This window comes from Seriola aureovittata, chromosome 3 (genome assembly GCF_021018895.1).
Source record: "Seriola aureovittata isolate HTS-2021-v1 ecotype China chromosome 3, ASM2101889v1, whole genome shotgun sequence".
In the NCBI taxonomy this organism is placed as follows: Eukaryota; Metazoa; Chordata; class Actinopteri; order Carangiformes; family Carangidae; genus Seriola; species Seriola aureovittata.
This window is the reverse complement of record NC_079366.1, coordinates 14,682,892-14,704,972: the sequence shown is the minus strand read 5'-3', so window position 1 is coordinate 14,704,972 and position 22,081 is coordinate 14,682,892. Positions and strand designations below refer to the sequence as shown.

The following is a 22,081-nucleotide window of genomic DNA, read 5'->3' as shown; positions in this document are numbered from 1 at the left end:
TTTTTTTTTAGTCTGCCATGTGACTGTGTCCACGCTGTTTAAGTCGAGTTTGTCCGTCCCCGCCTGGATGGGGAAGCCATATGAGTCCTGTGTGTCACCCAACCCGGTTTGTCATCTCTGTCCTGCGTTTCATGTTGTCAGTATTTGATGATGTCATTATTTCTTTCAGATGGATTTGTGCTCTGCTGCTGCTGCTGCCGCTGCTGCGTCGCATCTCTCAAAGTGAAAATACTCGCGCTGCAAATGTGCGTCCCCTGCTTCACAAACTTGGACCGTTGCCTGTGTCCAGGCTCCTCTCCAGCCCTGTGAACCTCTGTCACTGCTGACTGACGACGTGGTGGACGATGGTGTGACACCGCAAAGGACCTTGTACCCCAGAACTAATTCTAAACTATCACCACATCAACTTTTCCTCTGCAGACGAAGACTTGTTTGCCCGGTCTATGTGGAAGTGCGCTGGGGATAACTGGAATCAACAAACCTGTTAAATAGCGACATTTAACATTTCACTTGGACTAATTTGTCTGTCCAAAATCCAAGAAAGAATCCGACTTGGAGAGAAGCGTTAACGAGCATGATGCTCGGCTTTTTCACCTTTAGTCGTTGCTGACGCATATTGGGGAGCGAGATGGGACTGTAAACTACAGTATGTGGAGTCATTCCTGAGGACAGAGTCGCTGCTCTCCGCGGGTGCATGGAGAAGAGCAGCCCGAGGATGACGGGCGGAACCCGGGAGGCGCCGGTGAACTCCTCTCCGGCGGTAGCGGCCAACGCGGAGGGCGAGGAAATCGAGGTTTTGGAAAGTACCGACGTCCTTCCCGTGGCTCCAGAGGACGTAAGTCTACACACACTACACAGCGACCTGAGGTGCACATATGACCACTAACAGGACCTTTTATTTTTACACTGAAGTAAAGTGACTCAGTGTAACCTATTTGATCTTATGGGGCAGGGTGTCATATGAACATGAGCCTAAAATTCATTTTAGAAGATTATTTATCTAAATTTCATGGCGTAACTCACAACTGGAGTTTTACATTGACACCAAAGGGTTGCAGGACAGTGACAGCAGCTACACAGCACGTCCTCTCTAGGAATATTAGCCAAATGTTTTTCTTTTTACAAAGGGAGACAACACAAACACCTGCACACACACAGGGCAGTCTCCCTCCGTTAGCTGTCTCAGACTTTCAGATACCACTATAAGAGTACCCTCACACATAATGATACACACTTTGGTACCTTATTATCTTTTGCTGCGGCTCATTGACCACAATGATCAGATAGAAACTGCATGTAATTGCAAGACTGCAATTAAGGCAAATACACACAGAGAGGAAAATCCTTCTGGCCAAGATTCATCATTTCCAAACAGGTGCTCCTCTCTGCTTTGGCACCTGTTTCTGAATTTTTTTTCATCCTTTCCGCCTCTTCCTGTCACTCACTTTACCTGCTGTTTTTTTTCTCTCTTTCCTTGTCTTAGCAATGGAAGTCTCTGTTTGACAAGGTATGTACTGCAAGCTGAAACAGCTTGAATCTCTTTCTATTTGCATGTTTCACTCATATTGGAGCAGTGTTGTCTGTCTTCAAAGGTGCTCATCTGTGTGTGACCTGTGGGTGACCTCTGACTTCATCTCTGTTATCAGCTCAAAGCAACATAAATGTGTTGAACAGATGAAACACTTCAGCGTCCTGCTTAAAGGTCATGAAATGTGATGGGGAAGATTTTGGAAGAAGGCAGATGCGATATTGCACCATAAGCATCAGCGGGAACAGCAGAGTGGGATAAAGATTTTTTTTAGATGTGAAAATATCAATATATAGTGCTGTGGTGCTTTTGGTGCTATGCTGATAAATTTCATTTATTAGCTTAATTCTGACAAATTTTTGCCATGTATTATGACCTTGACACTGTTTAAGCTGTAACACTGGCTTTTATCACTAATGGAAGTAACTTAAACCTGCACTAGGAAATTTAGCAAAGTCTTGCCCATCAGAAGAATGTTAGCTTCAGAACCCAGAAATTATTTATCATGATGTTGGTTGGCTTCACAGAGCTCGTTCATGTTTGTCAGACCTGCTGATCTATGCTGCTTAAAGCATCCCAAGAGAAAGAATACATCTATTTTTCAAGTGCTCACTCAGTGCTGTTTGTAGTTGGTATATCACAGATTAATTTGGATTTGTTCCTTTCTCTGGGAAAATATACCCGGCACCAAAATTTCATTTGGCAAGATGAGGTAAATCTGCTGGGTCTTAGCTGGTAGAAATGCACAGGCTTCTATCCTTCAGCCCCAGTTTGTGATTTAGGCTCATTAGACGAATGTATTTTTAGATCAAAATCTTGCGTAGTGCAGCTTTAAATCCTTTGGCTGCTGTGTAACACTCACGCCAGAACATGTACCCGGGATGCGCCTCTGTCAAACCAAACTCCTGTAGAGGCGAGAGGATCAGAGGAGCGGGATCACACTGGAGGCTGTGGGTGTGTCGTCCACTGACATTGACCCCAATAATGCTATTAGGGTGATACATAATCCTGGATGCATTGATCTGTCAGACCGATCTTGTAAGAAGCACACACACACACGCACGCGATACAGATACAGCCATGAAACCCCAGGAGAAGAATAACACAGACCGGCTGATCATGCAAGCAGCAGGTCGGGCTGACAGACGGCAAACGGGCCCCCTACTAACACACACACACACACACACTTACATACGCACAGCTACCACTCTGTAGGGCTGCTACAGCACCTGCCCACCCTGGGGCCCCCTATTTTCTCCCAGGAGGGAATTGTGTGTGTGTGTGTGTGTGTGTGTGTGTGTGTGTGTGTGTGTGTGTGTGTGTGTGTGTGTGTGTGTGTGTTTGTGTGTGTGTGTGTGTTTATGTGCAGGGGTTAGCGGGGTTGTGTAGGGTTGAATCAGAGGCTCGTGTCAGGCTCACTCTTTCAGAGGGAGACTGAGGTCCCATGGGATTATGGGAAAGGATAGCTGGGGTGTGGTGCGTGCGTGCGTGTGTGTGTGTGTGTGTGTATTAGTAATGTAGCATATTCTGGCGACAGGCATTAAGTGGGCCTCTCAATCCGCTGTCTTTATGCGTGCGGCGCAGCTTTGAGTTTCCTCGAGTGGACTTCGGTCTGAAAAAAACGTGGATTTGTCCAAACGGTGAGGTCACTGCCCAGTCTGGCGGCAGCAAATGTCCTTTCACTCTTTTATTCTCCTTCCGTCCTTCATCCTCACAATGAGTTGCTCCATTTGTCAAGGGGCTGACCTCGGAGACCCCTAGCTTCTGTGAAGCGACTAAGGAAGAGAAATGATGGGCCACTCAAGACCAGGAAAAGAAGGATTTTTAGGCAGGCTGGCAACCTGTGTCACTGCATGAGGGAGATAAATGCTACTTGAAAACAAAGAGCGTGGCCAGACTTTTATTTACCTAATGCAAAAATACACATTACAAAGTGCATTTATGCATGTGAATCCAGTGAGGGCAGACATAAAATAACACTTCTGCAACTAATGTCGAGGATGATGCTGTATTGACTGAATGGTTTGTTTTCAAGTAGCAATTTCATCCGAAGCATTTTACAAATTTGCCTCTTCTTCACCCATTCACACACGCAGTCACACACTGATGGCTGGCCTGACCATCAGGAGCAATTGGATTTTAATGTCTTGCTCAAGGACACATTAACATGTAGACAGGAGGAGGAAGGAATTGAACTGCCAACCCTGACCTCATCCAAGACATTTTCATTGTGGTGCTTTAAGAGAGCTGAGATGGTTTGAGTCCAGGTGGCTGGCCAATGTCACAAATTCCACAAACCAATACAGGCTTTGGCATGCTTCTCATGAAGTTATTGTTAGATTTTCAAACAGCATCTTGATCCCCTCCCACCAGTCGTACAAATGGAGGCATCATCTCCATTTGTAAAATTAAAACCCTGGTCTCACCCCTTTCCATTATAGCATGCTGAACAGACCATAGATGCTCTTGTCATTGGATGTGGTCAGATTACACTTTGTATGAACTAGTTTCAATTTGACCCTCTAGCGAGTGGTTGTAACTTATTAATTTAAACAAATTGTTCCAGTGAGTGTAATACACTGGCAAAACAAGATGTCCACAGATGAGGACAATAAAGCATCTCTTATGTTAATCAATTGTGGCATCCCCGTCTTGTCAAATCCAGAGCACCTTCTATTCTGTCCATCCCATCAGGGATGTTTACACAGCAGAGAGAATACAGGATCATCTTCTCTCATTCATCTTTCTTTCTTTTCTTTTTTTTGACTATGGCTTTCCTCCAGCTTCTTTAAAGCAATTTGGGCTGTGTACAAAACCTTCCCCATCATATCATTTCTACAGGCTCCCATGTGAACTTGATGTGTACAGCTATCAGTTTCTGGGTTTCAGACCATCAGAATCAAAGTGCTGCGTCGCTCTGTTCGTCTTCCCCTTCACTCCTCTCTCCTGTCCCCGGAGAGGATTTTGTTGCTGTATAAGTGCTTTCTTCCTCGGCGTGCAGGAAGTAAGAGAGCAAACCTCAGAATGCTTTGATTCATGTTCCCCATCGCCTGAAACAAACATGAGGAGTGAACACAGACAGAGACGACGTCAAATGAAGCAGAGGAGACGCAGTTAGGAAGATAGCAGCCTCACTGGACTCTCTCTCCCTCATAATCAAAGTGTCCCAGCCTCTATTTGTCCTTTAGACACGCACATACACATACACATACACATACACATACACACCAATCTGAAAAGATTATTGTAGCCTGATTACACACAATGTGTGTATGATCCCAAAGATGAACCAGGCTCTGTTTTGATGTTTCCATGCTGTGCTGACTGATATGCACATTTTTTTTGGAGGATTTCTGGGGATTTGAGGATGGACCACACTTTATGTCCTGGATTTATCTGATAAAGCGTATTAAGCATGTTTACATCACATCCCGAAATGAACCAAACACATTTGTTTTGTACTCACCGGGAAGGCGCATCAGATGGATTTCTTCATACGACTGTGGCTGGAGGAGCTTCGTCATTTTGCTTCTCATTCTCACAGGTAAAAAGTGAAATCTCTGTGCCTTGGTCCAGAGAGTGATTATGTACAAGGTGGATTATGAAGGGCTACACCTACAGCACATACACATACCCAAGATATTAGACAATAGACATTACCCAAGACAAATGGGAATGTCCCAGTGCTTGTAAAGCCTGACAATGGAAGTCCCCACGTGCGCAGACTGGAAATCTGGCTCAACCCAAAGTAGATGAAGCACTTGTAGAGACAGGATGTATACAAACCATAGACTGGGGTGCAAACATTTTCCTGTCCTATAGAAATATGTATTTTCTTGTACTCTTCACTGCAGCTGTGCAACATGAATATTTGTATCAAGGAAGCTGCTGGGCTGACCTCAGGCACATTTGCACAGAGCCAAGGATATGAATGTTTGTATAAGTCTATTGTTGTAATAGAGGACTAAGAGAAAGCTGTCAGTAACAGTAACATTTCTTTGATTCTGGACTACGTGTGTGTAATCCATACGTGTGTCCACAGTTGCCTTTGTGTTGACAGCCTGCTCCCAGTGGCATGTTGAAATGCCCCACGCACGCACCCACAGGAGCTTAGTGATTAAACACTTTCACATGGCTGCATACTTTCCATGAAAGTTTGTCCCCCTTAATTTCTTGCTGAATGTGAGCTGTGAGCCCCAAATTCCTCAGTGGAACTGCAAAAATGAAATTTTTTTTTTTTTTGGTATGTTACCTAAAGTAATGACAGTGAGGTCTGGTGTTGAAATAGCCCAGCTAACGTCATTAATTAAAACAAGCAGAAATTCAATGGTGGGGAAGCCACCTGTTCCCGGTGGGACTCATGTTTCCCAGAGCTCCTGTCGTGCATTTCAATGAGCTTGTTAGTTAGACATTCAGTGGCCATGGCTGAGAGAAAAGGAAGGTCATTATTTAAAGTCATTTTGTCTGGCAGTACCGTCTCGCCTCACCATCGCGTGCACAACACAGCTGGCATCGCCTCAGTGTCGCTCTTTTTTTTTTTTTTGAAGTGCACTTCAAGTGAATGGTTCACCACCCAGGTAACTGGTACTTAATGGATAAGCCAACTGGGAACTCTCAGCTGCGTTTACTGGTGCATGCAGGGATAGCATGTCTCGCCACACCCTGCCAGTTTTACCTACATTAAAAGCAAAAGAAGGCTCAGACAATGAGATTATAACAGCGGCCACTGCAATTACTGACGGCAACAGGAGTAGAGACGATGTGCAGCTGTCAAATCTGCCTCTTTGAGGATGCCTTTTTTCAAAAGGGTTTCAGGCGCACCGGTTCAAACACTCAGGTGAGTAAAAGATTGAAAGGAATTTCAATAAATCTGAGAAGAGGTCAACTAGTAGAAAATGATATTTTACTTACAGTACAGAACTACTGATGATCTTGTGACCAAAATATTTAATGTTCAAGCTTGTTTTCTTTGTGACACATTTTTGTCATTTTAGTAAGATACTTTTTTTCTATTAGTTTCGCTCTTCTTTGGTTTATTTAATTTATAATGTGCACATTCTTTGGTCTTTTTCTCTTTCATCCATATTATCTATGCTATACTGATGTGCTTATCAGCTTAATTGCCATTGACACATACACAGATGGTGGGGTCACAGTCTGCTGACCTGTTCATCTAACAGCGGTGATTGACAGCAGCTGAGTCATGTAGATAACCCAACGACAAACAGTTGGTGGTGATATTGAACTGTGTTGTCTGTTTCGTCTAAGTAGCTATGGGCAACAAAACTGCACCCACCCCATTCTGCTAAAAAGCATGCATGCTGCGTGCTTGATAAATAACAGACTGAGCCTCAAACATTTTCATTGAAAGATTTAATCAGAGCTCATCTTTCCCTGCTCCTCTGCCTCTCCCCTACTCAGCTCTAAATAGATTTCCTTAATGAAAGGCATGGTTCCAGTTGGCGGAGTGTGAAAACAGTGTCTGCTTTTATGCAGAGGTAAAAATAGCTGCTGTGCCTGTCGATCTGTAAATGGGAGAAAGAGGATGTGCCAGTTTATCCGTAATTGGCTTCAGTGTGCAAACTCATGGCAGCGGTGGCAGAAATCGAAGTTGCCTCAGTGATATAGCTACTTTCATATGCTTTGTGCCTTCATGTGTATGTGTGTGTGTATACATACAGTGTGTTTGTACCCACCTGGCCTAGAAATGTAAATCTATTATTAGAGGTCAAGGGAGGGCAGTTCAAGCGACAGCACACAACACCTGCTGAATAAGCGTGTGTGATGGAGGGTGGGTACACCAGCTGCCTTGTAGGACCAGTGTCAATGTGACTTTTGATGGGGCTTCTACACAAATCAGACCCGATTTGTCTGCTCTCTGTCCTCTCTTTCATGTCCTGGTCAATTATTACCTTTATCTCTTTCTCTCATCTTTTTGTTCTGAAGTCTGATTCCCCATCAGAGATAAGTGGATGACACTGCAGATATGAAGAGGCTTCAGTCTCAGTTTGCTCATCGATACTCTGCTCTCATCTCTTTTCATTAGCTCTGTTTACAGTTCACATCCTTCGCCACACAATAGCTCATCAGCTTTATAATAACGCCACAAAAACTGGAGGGCTCCGGTGGGAAAACATCAAATTAGAGTTTGATCAAGAAGCTTAGTGTGTGTTTTTTGCATTGCCGTTATATGCCTGTGTCACAGATGGCTGTAACCCGCTTTTTGTTTGGAAGAGTGTCATGTTTCCGTCATTGCAGTTTACCAAAGTGATTGATGCCTTATTGTTTTGGTTCGTGTTAACCAGTTCAAGAGGCCATGAGCAGTGTTTCTTGAACTATGTCCACACTAAGCTGGCTAAACCTGCAGACGCTGTTTATGTGAGGAAAAAAACAAAAACTCTGTCGACACTGAAATGCAGAAACCTTAGCAAAATGGGTGAATGTCCCTTCTTTGTGCTCATTTAGCAGATTTGTAACCGTTAAGAAGTCAAACAGACTTAGTAGCTTTTCTGCCACACAGCCAGAGACAGTGCTTTAACGGGAAAAAAATCGCTTCACTTTCGCAGAAACCGTGCCTATTCTCTGGTCTCCACATGTCTAGCCAATCACTGCATAAAGTGGAAGTGATTGTTGGATTGCTGGTTTCGGTGCTGCCAATTCCAACGTCGGAAAGGTGTCGGGGAGGGACAGGTTTCAGACACTGTTGGACCATTCGACAAGCACTTCTGCTGAAGATTCAGTATATACGTAGTCTTAAGTTACAGGTCAAGTGCCAGATTGCATCATTACGTGGTTTGTTTTGGGTCAACACGTGGTAGAAAGACTACTTTTGTTCAGTGTAAGATGAAGAAACATCTTCTTTAACTTCAACTTACCAGTCAAGCAGCGCTGTGAAACAGCTTCCAGCTTCCTATGTCAGTCTGTCACTCTGATGCTCCAGAGATCAAAGACATAGCGCAGGTGCATTCATTCCTTACGGCTGAAACTGTAATACTTTCCCACAGGTTATAGTTACAGAGCTGTTGACAGGGCGACTTTGTACACCAACAGCGCAACAACACGTGTGTGCGTGTATAAGTGTGTGACAGACTTGTAGGCCCGTTGCTGCTCTGTTGTCTAGTGACAGCTCAGAGGTTTGTGGAACACAAAAATGGAAAATGTCTGTGTTTTATCATAGAGCTTATAGACACCATGGGAATGTTCAGAGTAAGAGAGGAAGCGTGCGTGTACACACACACACACCTACACACACAAATATTTTGGAACACATTCCTTTACCATAGACCATACAGGTCAACAGCGAAGCCTGACAGGTGCTCTGTTGACACAGGTACAATAACCTTGTGTTTGCTGAGTTCACCTGTTTGTGCGTTTCTATGTGTGTGTGTGTGTGTGTGTGTGTGTGTGTGTGTGTGTGTGTGTGTGTGTGTGTGTGTGTGTGAGAGAGAGAGCGAGAGCAAGCAAGCTTGTGTTAACTGATTTCTGCCTCTTCAGTCAAGCGCTACCCATTAGGGAACGTTCCACAGCGAGCGTACAACTCAGACAACTCTTTCATTCCCCTCTGTTCTCCCTTTAGAAGAACAGTTTAGTCTTTATTGAGACAGATGGCATGTAGACGACCACCACAAACGAAAGCTGACAACTACCAGCGCAGATGTTTATGCCTGTGCCGTGTGCTAGATTTATAATGCCGAGCTACACTTTCTGGGTTTGAACTCTAAATTGTGTGCCGGCTTTCAGATCACTTTGTCTTACTAAGTGCTCAGCTATCCATGAAGCACTGTTCTAACCAAGCGCCTTACCAGCATCTCCTTGTTTATTCTTCCTTCTCCTTTTCTCCCTGGAGAATTTGCACTGAAGTCATCGTAGACTGCGGTGTAGACAAGATAATGCAAGACATGCAAATTTCAAAGGTAATGGAGTTTTTTGCTGCTCTGTATACGCCCACGCTAAACTTGTAGGTAGAATGTTTAGTTTGCAGTTTCTGCTTTCTCTGGATTCACTTATCAGATTTCCTAAAAACTTCCTTTGTGTAGAAGTTTATTTTGTCATGAAAAACTCTACACTCTTCTAAAGACATCAGGTACAACCCTGTGCATATTCTCTCATTTGTCTTTCCACAGTATTGCCTTCTTTGGTTTGTGTTTACCAGAAGCCTACTGCTTTCTTTGCAACCCACAAAGACTGTCTTTTTACTAGACAGCCTCAATTACAGAAATAAAAACAATTGGCCACTTGGCACAAAGCGGGTGAGGAGCCAGTTAGCTTTGGGACTAAGATAATCGCAGTGACATTCCCCATAGCAGTCATTCTCTCTGTGCAGCCCTGTATCCGACTCATCTGTCTGACAAGCAAGGAAAGATTGCTCAAATAAATTAAGCACACAAGTGGCTTCCCTCAGACTCTGTGGTTGTCACAGTTTCAAGATCAGAGTGCCTAAAGAAAGGCAGTGAGAACAATGTTGTTTAAATTCACACAATAGTCAAGTTACTGTGAATAATCAGCTGAAAGTGAAAGCTCATTCACGGTGTGAAGTAACATGATTTTTTTTTCTCTCTGGTAGTCCAGGTTACACAAAGTCCATGCGTTTATTTGGGTTCTGGTCATGTTGTTCTCACTAAGGTAAACATCCTCAGTGTAATTTTCCAAAGGGCCTGTTGAGTTTGATGAACTTTGGCCTGTTAAATAAAGTACACCCGGGTGTTTTGCTGTTGTCATGGCAACCTGGCCCAGCAGGCCTCTGCAGATGCCCAAGGTGAGCAACAGTGCTTAGCTTTCACCCAGATCTCTGTTCCCGTCCTGACCCCACCACCACCACCACACCCCGGGTCGTCTTACAGGGCATCGCTGCCAAAGGCTGCCAGCAGGGCCGAAGTGCTGAAGTGGCGAACTCTGACACATCACACAACATAAAAAAAACAGACCAATAGAGAATATAGGCGTTTCTGATCCTTTACTACACGGTGTGATGTTTTCTGAGTTCTAACATCCCATGGCTTTGCAGCAGTGTAGCCGCTGACTGCTGGTGTGTTTTCATGAAGATGTTAATTAGATACGCTGCAGAGCACATACTGCTCATTTGCAACATGCAGTTATTCAGTTTATAAAACTTGGCCAGATGTCTTGTATATGATTCATTGATGAAGGCTCATACCAAAATAGAGAAATAAAATTAGGTCACAGATGGAGTTGGTCCCACTGATAATAAAATGTAGTCATGTTTACTGTGAAGTATGAGGGTCTGAAAATTTTGTGATCCCTTTTTCTAAAGTATAGTCACAGTCATTACATCAAGACAAGTTTTTTTTTTTTTTTTTATCAAAAGAGAATATCCTATGTTGTTGCAGTGGGGACTGCAATAACAAAACGAAGTTGTCTGTAAATAAGATTGAAAATTAAAAATGAATAAGATTGAAGCGGTAAATCAGTGTGCAGTATGTTGTCTTAGGCTCTGGGGCTTTAGCCCAAATATCTTGTGACACCTGCTTATTTCATGGTTCATCTGATGGAAATTCATGTAAGTTAGATGGTTGGGTCTTGAAAGCCAAATACTGAGGGGCTGAAATCTCACCTTTGAAGTAGGGTTGCACTGATCCAACTTTTTCTCTCATTTCTGACCCTGATTCCTCAACTCTGAATATCTGCAAATACCAAGTACTGATGCAATAGCAGTGTTGTGTTATTCCCAGTTTTTAAATCTGTTCACTGCATGAGACTTATTTTAATCACTGAGACCAGGGACCAGTTATCCGCCATGAATATATAAATAAAGCGATGACATTGTCAAAGAAACAGAGTTTTCTTGTTAACAAAAATTGATACATTCCGTGTTACTCACCAAAACACATAGTTTCTATTTCTGAGGGCTGATAAATATCTTAAATGCATTTAATTTCTTTTTTTTTTTCTTTTTGGTGTTTTTGGCTTTATTTGAGAGTCCCAGTGTAGAGAGGTACAGGGCATGCAGTGCAGGTCCCTGGCTGGGAATCGAGTTGTGGACATTGCGAGTGTGTGGTATGTGCTGTAACCATTAGGCTATGGGGGCGCCTCAAATGCGTCTCCTTTCTCATAACACATTTGCAAAAGCAAGTTCTTGACCATTTTGAAACCTGCATTGTTTATGTCCATGTTTCCCAGTCTTCTTCTTCCCTTCTTTGTTGGTAAGTTGCTGTGTTTGTTGGCTTATCAGTTGGTGGAATTGTGTGAAACCACTGGCAGGAAAGTGTGCCAGAAAGTTTATTATGGTTAACTGTCCTGAATCTACCACTACTAGAATATATGAGATCATACATACCTATTTCTAGCTATTGTTGTAAAGTCTCTTAAAATGAAGAGGTTGGTTTTACAGGCAATTTGTCTGTGCTCTACTTAATATGAAAATTAGTCAGGAAATATAAATTTAGTTCTGTTCTTCTTTCTTCACAGAAAAAACAACAACAGAGCTACTGCGACATCACCAGTGTTAATGTCACTGCACTTTGAGCACATAACTCTACCCAGCCCCTTGGAGATCAGACATTATCATTTTGTGCTGTTGGGCAGTAAACACTTTATTTATTGCATCAATTTCACAGCTTCTCAAGAACAGTGGCTGTTGAATTCCCACTTGCTATACTTTTAGCTGTGGCTGAACACTAACCATTAGGATGGCATGTAGGACGGGGCAGGTGTTAAGAACTGTAGATAACACTGGAAGTTAAGCTATCTCCACTTTTTGTCAGTGTGTGATTCCGTCCCAAATCCTTTGCAGATCCCACAGGGTATTTCTGTTTTTATGTAGTCTTGCGACCTCCAAACGTGGCTGTAGTGATTGAATCCCAGTGTGTCCTTGATGCATTTTAGGTACAGTCACACTTACGTTTACAGCTGTCTACTTGGAATCGGATTGCCCAAACAAGCATGTTAGTGCTAAGTGTGAAAAAAGGGCCCAAAGAGAGCCTTCAGGCTGTCCTGTCCGGTGAATACACTATCATCCTGACAGTGTCGCTGCGTCTAATAGAAATCTTCTCTTCTCCGTTTCGGAGGCAGACGGGGGGAATTCTTATCTTCGTCGCTGGGTTTTTTGCTGCAGCCACAGTTGCAGATACAGCCGCTCATCGGGGTGCCTGTCAGGTTCTGGCACTGAGGGTGTCATTATGATAAGAATTATCTCCTTCAGGGGAACAGCTGCCAAGGTTGTGATAACTTACAGTTCTATTACAGGTGGAATGAGGATCCCTTTTTATTCATCACTTTTACAGAAAAGCCTTTCCAAAACAAACTTTTGGAGCTTTTAATGGGGTATAGGTAACGGTGTCTGTGAAGGTGCATACTGTATGTACATACATTTTGGCCTTTAAATGATAGTCTTTAGCTAGAGTCAGTAGCATTATTGGTGTGTGTATGTATGTGTGTTTGTCTGTATAGTAAATGGTTGTATATATGTGTTCTGTCTATTTATTGTGGTATTTTCTGTCTAAAAATGAAGTCAGGGTCCACAGCTCATTTCATTATCCTGACTGTCACCACAGATCTCATTATTTTGAGTCTTTAACTCTTCTACAAGAACTGTGAGTTAGTAAAGATACTGGCTGAGACTATTGTTTTGATTAATCAGAGGCAAGGAGGAAGTGGCAAATGCTCTCAATTCCTCTGTCTCATGACCTGACTGTTTTTTAAAAAAAAAAAAACTTTCTGAGTACATAAATCTCTTTTTGTTTTCTTGGATTTAGAGGAATAGTTCAACATTTTGGGAAATACCCTCATCTGCTTTCTTACAGAGAGTTGGATGGGAACGTCAGTGCCATTCCCATATCTGCCCGTTAAATATGAAGCTGGAGCCACGGGACAAAAATGCTGGATGCAGGGGGGAATACAACTAGCTCTGTTGAGTGTTTTAAAAACACACCTACCAGCACCTCTGATGTTCACCAACTAACACATTATATCTGTACAGTGACATCAAGTTAGGGTTTTACAGGGGTCTGTTTCTTGGCGGGTTGCAGAGACTACATGGAGCCTTGTCGTTGTGAGGTTGCCAGATAGAGTTTTTAGACTCTCTTCTTCTCTCGCCTTATAAAGAAAGGAAGGTTGTTCATAGAGAGAGTGGGGACTGTTTCTGCCTCGCTGACCTCTGGGGATTATGGGAATAGGATTATGAAGTAGAGGGTGCCCTAGTGGGGCTTTCCACCACAACTAAGGAACAGGAGACAGCAGAATGGCTGACCTCCTGATAGTAGCCGATTAATAAAAGATCTTACTTGCTTGCAAAGTTCCCCCGAAACAGCCCAGGAAGTGAAATGTCAGTGGTGACAGAGGGGATTTGTCCCTTGTACTGTTATAATATGTCATTTTACCCCCAACAGCCTGATCCTTTTGGTAGGGGAGGGGTTGTTGCCGAAGAATGACAGACAGTTTGAAGGGTCCCACCCGACCCAGATGGCAACCTTGAAAATGTTTCCGACAACACCACTTGCTCCCCTATCCTCACCCCCGTGCCTTTTTCAGCTCCCCCTTTCTTCTTTCCTTTTCTTGTTGAGATTTTAAGAAAATAAGGCTGGGGCCTTCCCTCGGGGCAGCCCCAGCCTCGGGTCCATTTGCCTTCTATTAGAGATCATAAATCTCTATGTTGAATGGAACTGCTGCCGTCGCTGGTGCAGGGTTTTGATGGTGCTGTGGGGGGAGTTGACCTCAGGGCAGGCCTGCAGCAGAGGAGGGGACTGAATGGGAGAGAAAGACGGCCCGGGCACGGCTCGTTAAACAAATGTTTCTCCCCTCTTTTTGTTCCCCTTCTTATTCTGTGAAGAGCTGCTGAATGTGTGCAGCAGTGAAGGGATGTTTGATAGAGGGTCTGGCCTGGCGGTAATGAGGGGTTCTCACCTCGTTGTAAATGGGATGTTTGGGGGGAAAAGGTCACCAATCTCTGTCTTTGTCCCTGTCTGCCCTGCCTATGCCCTATGCATGAGTGACACAGATACTCCATCACATCTTTGTTGGTGTATGTGTGTGTTTGGCAAGGATTTTGACTTTTGTGTGTCCCTTGGCAAATAGGCTCACACTTGTGTCTCAGTGAGAATGACATTTATAGCTGCAGTGGTTTAAGATTTTTCTTCCTGGTGGGTGTTTGTGTGTCTTGGATTTGAGTCTCAGTGTCCTGTTGTGTGTGTGTTTGTTTGTGTGTCATTGTGTCTTCATACACGCCTCTCTCCTGTGTGAATGCTTTCACAAGCAGCGACAGGGGGTAAAGTGTTTATTTGAACACTTTCTAGAGAGCCTGCTGAGGGCTGTTCAGCTGTCTGCGGCAATCTCCTATGCGTCTGGAGACACCCTAGGGGCAGTGCAGCTCTCTCTCTCTCATTTAGTCTGTCTCTTCCCCCTCTGTTAAACTATCAACCAGTCTGTCTCGCTCCATCATGCCTTCTGTCACACAACATCAAACCATGTTCACACTAATGATAATTTTACACCTTTGTCTCTCCGTTTTTGCCCTTCCATCCACTCTCAGAGTGAGCCTTTTCAAAAGTCTTTCTAAGATTCTAGTTGTAGTGTCTAAGGAGAAAACTTGATATATTTGTACTTTCACAAACATGCAGTGGCAGACAAAAGTTTTCTATAGAAAGAAACCAGTGGTACTGAAACCCAAAATAAATTACTACAGTGAGAGTCAGATGTGTCAGAACACGGCTTTACCCCACCAAGTTCATGGATGTATTAAACACTGGCTGAGCTAAAATGTATAACTTAATGTGTGAAAAAAGAAACAGAGACCCACTCCATAAGAAAGCCTTTGAGCTTATTCGGACAGTCAGTTAGAGTCTGCTGCTACACACAAAATACCAATTACATTACATATGCATGTAGTGGACGTGCATGCAGACGGTCTGACAGATAGACCCTTGCAAACGTGCAGATGATGGAAGTTAAAGCAAATGGATCCTTGCGCCTACACTGACACAAACATACTATTTGTACATAGCATTGCATGTTTTCCTCACTGCAACATCAAATCCAACACAACCTTTTGATCATGGCTGTCATACCTGTTGCACCCCGCTCAACTGAACGCTATGTTTCATATCTTCATATAGCATTTCATAAATCCCACCTCCCCACCCCAGCATCCACCTGTAATACGTTCCAGTAAGGAAGTTATTATTGTCACTCCCCCACTCACTGCTATACTAAGCTTGTTGTTTTCTTGTGGGGAGTGTAAAGATCAGAGCTGTGATGCTGAACACAATATACCACAGTATAATTGTATATATACTGACAGTTAGGTAATTCAGTTTTGTGTAATGTAAATTTGCAACAGAATGTATTAAAATGGTGTTTTGTCTCTGACACCCTGTACAGTTTTTACATAGAAACTCCTACATAATGCAGGTAAATCAGCACTGATCTGATCTGCATTTGACCATTCATTCATGCCAGGATCTGGGTCTGCAACTGATGTTACATAAAAATCATGTTGGATTGTGCTGAATCTCAGAATTGTATCAGACACAGTAAAGCTGATAGTAATAGCAATACATTGTTGCTGGGTTATTCTTGATTATGTTTTCAATTAATGTAATGAGGATATGTTGTTAATTTACATATTTAAATATTACATAAGTTGCAAGTACATTGATATTGAATGCACCAGTAAAAAGTTCACAGACAATATAATGTTTGTCATGTTATGTTTTCTGACAAAATATCCAATCTTGCAGAACAGTATCCACTAGTAGTGACTACAGCAGTATTAAAATATTTTATGGTTATGCTTAGACACTCACAACACTTGGTTAAGGTTAGAGAAATATCGTGGTCTGGTTTAATACAGACACAAGTTCACAGTGACTTCAGACACTGTGATTATTTACATTTAAGCCAATCTTTTGTTAAGGTTAGGGGAAAATTGTAGCTTTGGTTAAATGTAAATCAACGCATTCTATCTGAAGTCACTGTGCGCTTTTTCTCTATTAAACCAGATGATGCATAAACCTAACCACAGACAGGACTATAGATGCGGACCCTAGACTCTGACATGAAACGTTTTGCACTTGGTATGCCAACCATCCACACAGACCTTGCGGATCGGCTAGCGTTAATAAATGTGCCAGTGATTACAATTCCTACAAAATTTATTTGCTGTAGCATTTAGCTGCATATAAATGTAATTTCTAGAAGGCAGAAATTTAATAGCATAGTAATATTCTGGTCCTCGTCGTGTCACATGTTGACAGATTCGCAGTGAAGGCAAACACAGTTTGTCCCAAGTCATTGCAACAGTTGGCTTTAGCTGCCATTGATCAAGCTTCAGTCGACAACTGGCACCGGAGGACTTTGAGGTAATAACATCCAGAGGCACTATGATGAACAGTCTTCCTATGCTTGATATTGCAACATCGGTCAAAGAAAAACCCTGTTGGTATAATGGCTGCATGGTGTCTCCTAGAGACCTACTGCCTCTCTGTCTTGGATCGCATTAAACCTGCAGGGGAATATGGTTTTAAACTTTAGGGGCCAGGTCTGTAGAGGGGAAATAGGCTTTATGTAACAACCGTACAATGCAATGCTCATGGCTGGGGCAGAGAAAGAGGACAGGGACAGTGAGTGGGTGTGTGCAGTCCTCTCGTGTGGTGCTGGGTAGTACATCTCTGGCTGTCTGTGGAGAGAACTGCTGTGATATGGGAGTTTGTAAAGATGTCGATGGGACAGAGACAGAGCATGCTGCTGATGAAGCCTATTGATACTGCTTTGCCCAGAAACATTTAATTTGGATAAAGATGCTCCAAGGTGCTGTCAGTCCTCCTCAACCTTAATGGTTACATGGAAGAGAGTTTTATAGCGGCAGAGTGCTTATACGACTTTTTTCCAGCCTTAATTGGTCAAGCAAGATGAAGAGGATGGTGGTATTATTGACAACAATGGGTGGATGGTTGGGTTGTAAGGAAAAAAAAGGTTGCACATTTCACACCTTCAGAATGTTACATCAGGTTTGCAAAGATTCACTGAACACAAGTTACTCAGCCTATCGGCTATTAAGTTTCCATGACAGAGAAAAAAAAAGGGGTGCACTCAAAATAAAGTAGAGCTCACATGGTCAAATAGCTGCTTTAATATCACCTAAACCTAATAAGAGAATGAGGTACTGGTCATTATCTCAGTGCTATTGCCTACCATGCACAGATGGACTAAAATGATGAGTCTGAGATCTACTTCTCTGATATCTAGCCAATCCAGAATATCCTTTAATTAAATATAAATGAGTATATGATTTTGTACAAATGCCATTGCACCTTGAAGGATTATCCTTGCTAAAAGCACCCTTAAAGCACCCTTTCAGTCTCAAGACCATGAAGAATGCTTAATGATCAAGGTCACATGGGGAAGGTACTTGTAGACAGACGGTAGAAGTTACTTAAGATGACACGGCTCCTGTGGTTTGTGGGTAATATGCCTGTTGAAACAGGGTTTGCTGATAACATATTGAAGCTGCATCGGTCTTAGTGTATAGACTGTCTGTCTGTGTGTGTATGTGTGCGTGTGTGTGTGTCCTTGTGTGTCTGTATGCACATGTGCTGTATCTGTGTGTTTCTGTCCAGCGCAGTGAGGGGATCAGATGTCTCGGGATTTAAAGTAATACTGTAGTGTCCGACACCTATCCACATATCAAGCCCCATCTGTGTGTGTGTGTGTGTATGTGCACATGCGCATGTACCCACAGAAGACATCTTCACACCGAACAACGTTGCCTGGTTACAGGCCAGTTGGCAAGGAAACGGTGATGGCCTGCGCTAATTTGTGATAGCCTGAGACAACTACGTGCATGAGGGGCTGCATGTGTGTTTGTGTGGCTGTGCATGTGTGTGTGAGATGAATGAGGGCTTCTAATCTGTCAAGCAAGACAGGTGACCCAGCGCGCTGTTGATTAGCCCAGACAGACACAACATCAGTCATCCATGCAGCCACCATGAAACACATTTCTGTTTGATAGAAAACCAATTCAGGACTGTCTCAAATCCAGGTCAGTTATATTGACTGAATGAGCAATTTAGGTGACTTACCTAGAGAATTTTATTTTGAAACCAAAGTGGTCCAAAATCTGACTATCAGCAGGAGCTATCCGTAATTCTGACAGCAATTAGCACTGTCAACATTGCAGACCTGCCTTTCCTTGCTGTTGTGTGTTTTGAAGCATTATGGCACTGAAGTTAAAAAGAAGACTAAAACTGTTTTGCATATAGAAAAGCATAACAGTGCAACAGATGCACGATCTGAAGATTCATTTTAGTCCCTGAATATGTGCTGTGCGTAGCCAGTTATCTGCTTTATGTTGAGGAAGATGGAAAGAATGAAAGAATGAGAGAAGGAGGGCAGAGAGAGTACATTAGACTGCATGCGAGAGAAAGCAATTACCTGTGGCACACTTCGTGCATTTCCCATCACAGAAGACAGGAGAGCAGTGGAGAGAGGAGAGAATGGGAAATGAAAGAAGACAGAAGAGGAGAGGAGAGAAAGGGAGGATGAGGAAAAAATTAGAAAGGAAGAGGAGAGAAGAGATACTGTGTCCAGTCAGTTCTGTCTGTGCCTGCTGATAAGACTAATCTGAGCAAGTATAGTTCCACAGGTAATGCCATGTGCTTGAAATTTAAATGTTTTTTTTTCCCAATTCTGGGACTTTTACTTGCTATCACTTGCAGGAAGAGCTGATGTGCCCTGGTAGGCACAGCTGCTCTGCAGAGAGAACTTCAGCCTCACTGCAAAATGGAGATGGATTTGTTTGTAATTCTTCCCAGTGACAGTTATTTTTCATGTCTTCATGTGGTTTCCCTCTCACCTGTTGAAAACATGAAGGTCAGGTGGATTGGTGGCTCTCAAGATAATTGAGAGCCACCAATCCACCTAAGTTTCAACTGAAAAAGTATCCCTGGAAGACTTAACTTAGGCCTCATTTAACCCCTTAACACCACCCTCCCTTTTGCTTGGTGGTCCACCACCATGTGTCTCACTCTCCCCTCAGGTTGAAAGTTTTACCTCACCTCTTTCATTGCAGACCACACTCACCATGTAGGACACATCACATTTTGGGACTATCAGGCTGCTTTGGAGAAAGTGAGACCCTAATATTTTTAAGATATCAGTTGTATACTTTGACCTGTTTTGTGCCAGAATTTTTCTGACAGAGTATTCCTTTTGAAAATGAAAAATGACAAAAATGACTGAAAGGATGAGAGTCTAATCTACTGATACATATATGATATTATATGGTTAACACCCTCAAAGCTGTAGGGAGGTGCGCTAAACTGCACAAGCTGTCTTGATGATTGTAGGCGGTGACCGAGCATAAAAATTTTTAAAGAGGCAGGAGACAGTTATGCAGCACAGACTTTCTTCCATAAATTGATGTTTGGGCATGAGTGTGCTTTCTTCACAGCTTCAAGACTAAAACAAATCACATCATGTGCAAGGCAGTCAGTGTAAAAAGAACAATTACAATGAATGAACTCATACAGAATTATGTATACACGACGTAGCAAGCACAGTATCTTTTAACCCTAAATATATAGTGAACAATAAAATCAAGGGTAGATCAAGAAACCAAAACAAACAAGCTTGCTTATGGTGCCCTGGAAGCTTACTATACCCTGCATAACCGTCAAATGTGCCTCTGCATGTTTTTATGCTTGTTTGCTGCCTACATATATTCAAGTAGCCATTAATAGTACTCACAGCCAGTTATAGTTAGACATAAATACTGTTAGTGTTCCATGACTGGACCAGTGGTTGGTAAGATGACAATTAAAGGAGATATTTGTAAGTTGCCAGTATTACCATCAACAGCTGTTTATGTCTCAGCTGTTTCTACTTATTAATCTGGAAGAAACATGAGTTCAGCATCAAACTTCCTGTCTTTACTTGCCAAGAGCTGTCTCCAGCAGTAGAAAGCAACACCAATATTAACTGTTGTCTCTATCACTTCTATTCTTCTACTGACATTAGCATGCTAACCGGCTAGCCCCGGCCTGTCTCGTCACTTTCCGATAGCAACTCACTGTAGCCTCCAATCTACATTTAAGACATAGCGCCGCTCAGAGGGTGTATTATAACCTCTTGTCTCGTAAACACAACAATAGCCGAAGCTCTTGTCAAGTAACAATCACCTTCACCTACTCCCAGCAAGATATCGCATTTGGTGGAAGAGAAAACTTAAATAATAGCCTCTAAAAATATATATATATATATACATTTGACCAATAACAAAAAAATTTTTTGCTGCTACACTACACAGTATACACATATAGTGGGTGGTTGTCAAGTGTAGTCAATTTTTTATTTGTATAGCGCCAATTCACAACAGAAGTTATCTCAAGGCACTTTCCAAATGGAGCTTCTCTTCATAATATTACTTACAAGAGCCCCAACAATTCCCACCAAGAGCAAGCGCTAGGCAACAGTGGCAAGGAAAAACTTCCTTTTAAGAGGCAGAAACCTCAAGCAGAACCAGACTCAGGATGTAAGACCGGATATACACCAATAGAATCCAGTACAATAATCTGCTATAAAAACTATCTTTAGGAAGCTTATGATGCTAAACGTTGTGTCAGAGAGGTGTATATTGAGGTCTGTTGTCATTTTTATGGCTGCAGTTGTACTGTATTGTCTTGTCTAAAGAACACCTAGTATTTTGCCCCGTCCCCTCTTTTCCCTCCCAGCCTTTCTATTCTAAACTTCACAGCCATCACCTGTTAGTGCTTAGTCCTCATCTTTTGTCTCTCTTCTTCTTCCTGGGGCTCTTCCTCTTCAAAGCAGGGTGGATTCGGTCTGCTCTCTGTCCTCTCTTCACACAATAAGCCAGGGAAATAACAAGTTTGAGTGTACGGTCTGTGCAACACTTGCCCCCTCAGTCTTTCACTGGAGTTTCCCAGGGGAAACACTGCTCGTATTGAAACATGAGTAACGAGGGAAAGAAAGGAGAGTGGGTGAGAAATTGTGGAGGAGCTGCTGTTTAATGAAAGTGGGTTATAATAGAGTGCTGTGCTGGGGCAAGCGGGGTCCTCTCTCAGCTTGTTGATCTTGCTGATGTATGCTATGTCAGATTGTTGCTTAATTGACTCAGTTTGTGCCCAGCTGAAGGTTATCCTATCAAAGGCAGTAATTTTACCTGCCACCTGCCAGAAACAGTGGTCCATTTGATTTACATGCCTGCTCTGTGCTCACTGCATCACGCTGAGGTCTAGCTATGTATCACCTCACCTATTTATGACTCTTCTTTCTCATCTGATGATGATTTTCAGTCCCTTTACCCCAGCATTTTTTCTGTCATGCTATTTACTCCTTGTTTTCTGCCAAGTCGACCATTTCTCTTCCTCTATCCTCCCTCCAGACCCCCCTCTCTGTCCGTATTCGTCTGTGGCCTTGGCCTTAGTCTCTGAGTCTAGGTGTTGTTTATGGCTGCATTAACAGGTACTGCTGTGGCATTTTGGGGGCTATTAGAAGTCTTGTTGAGGCATTAGTCATGAAGTGTGACGTGGGCAGAGCACTGGCTGGGGGCCGTGACATGCATGGCGAGCTGGTCTTTATGCGAGC

General features: G+C 42.9%; 1 protein-coding gene across 3 annotated transcripts in view; it reads left to right on the top strand.

Moving 5' to 3' along the window:
* The window catches only part of rhbdl3 (rhomboid, veinlet-like 3 (Drosophila)), a 60,456-nt gene that overhangs the window by 256 nt on the left and 38,119 nt on the right, over positions 1–22,081 (top strand). Inside the window, exons 2-3 of one of the 3 annotated variants that reach the window (XM_056371225.1) lie at positions 170–835; positions 1,484–1,507. In XM_056371225.1, coding sequence (XP_056227200.1) covers positions 695–835; positions 1,484–1,507 — 165 coding nt within the window. In that variant the 5' untranslated portion in view covers positions 170–694. Of the gene's footprint in view, positions 1–11; positions 836–1,483; positions 1,508–22,081 lie in introns of those variants that run through there. The other 2 variants (XM_056371226.1, XM_056371227.1) reach the window with 2 other exon arrangements.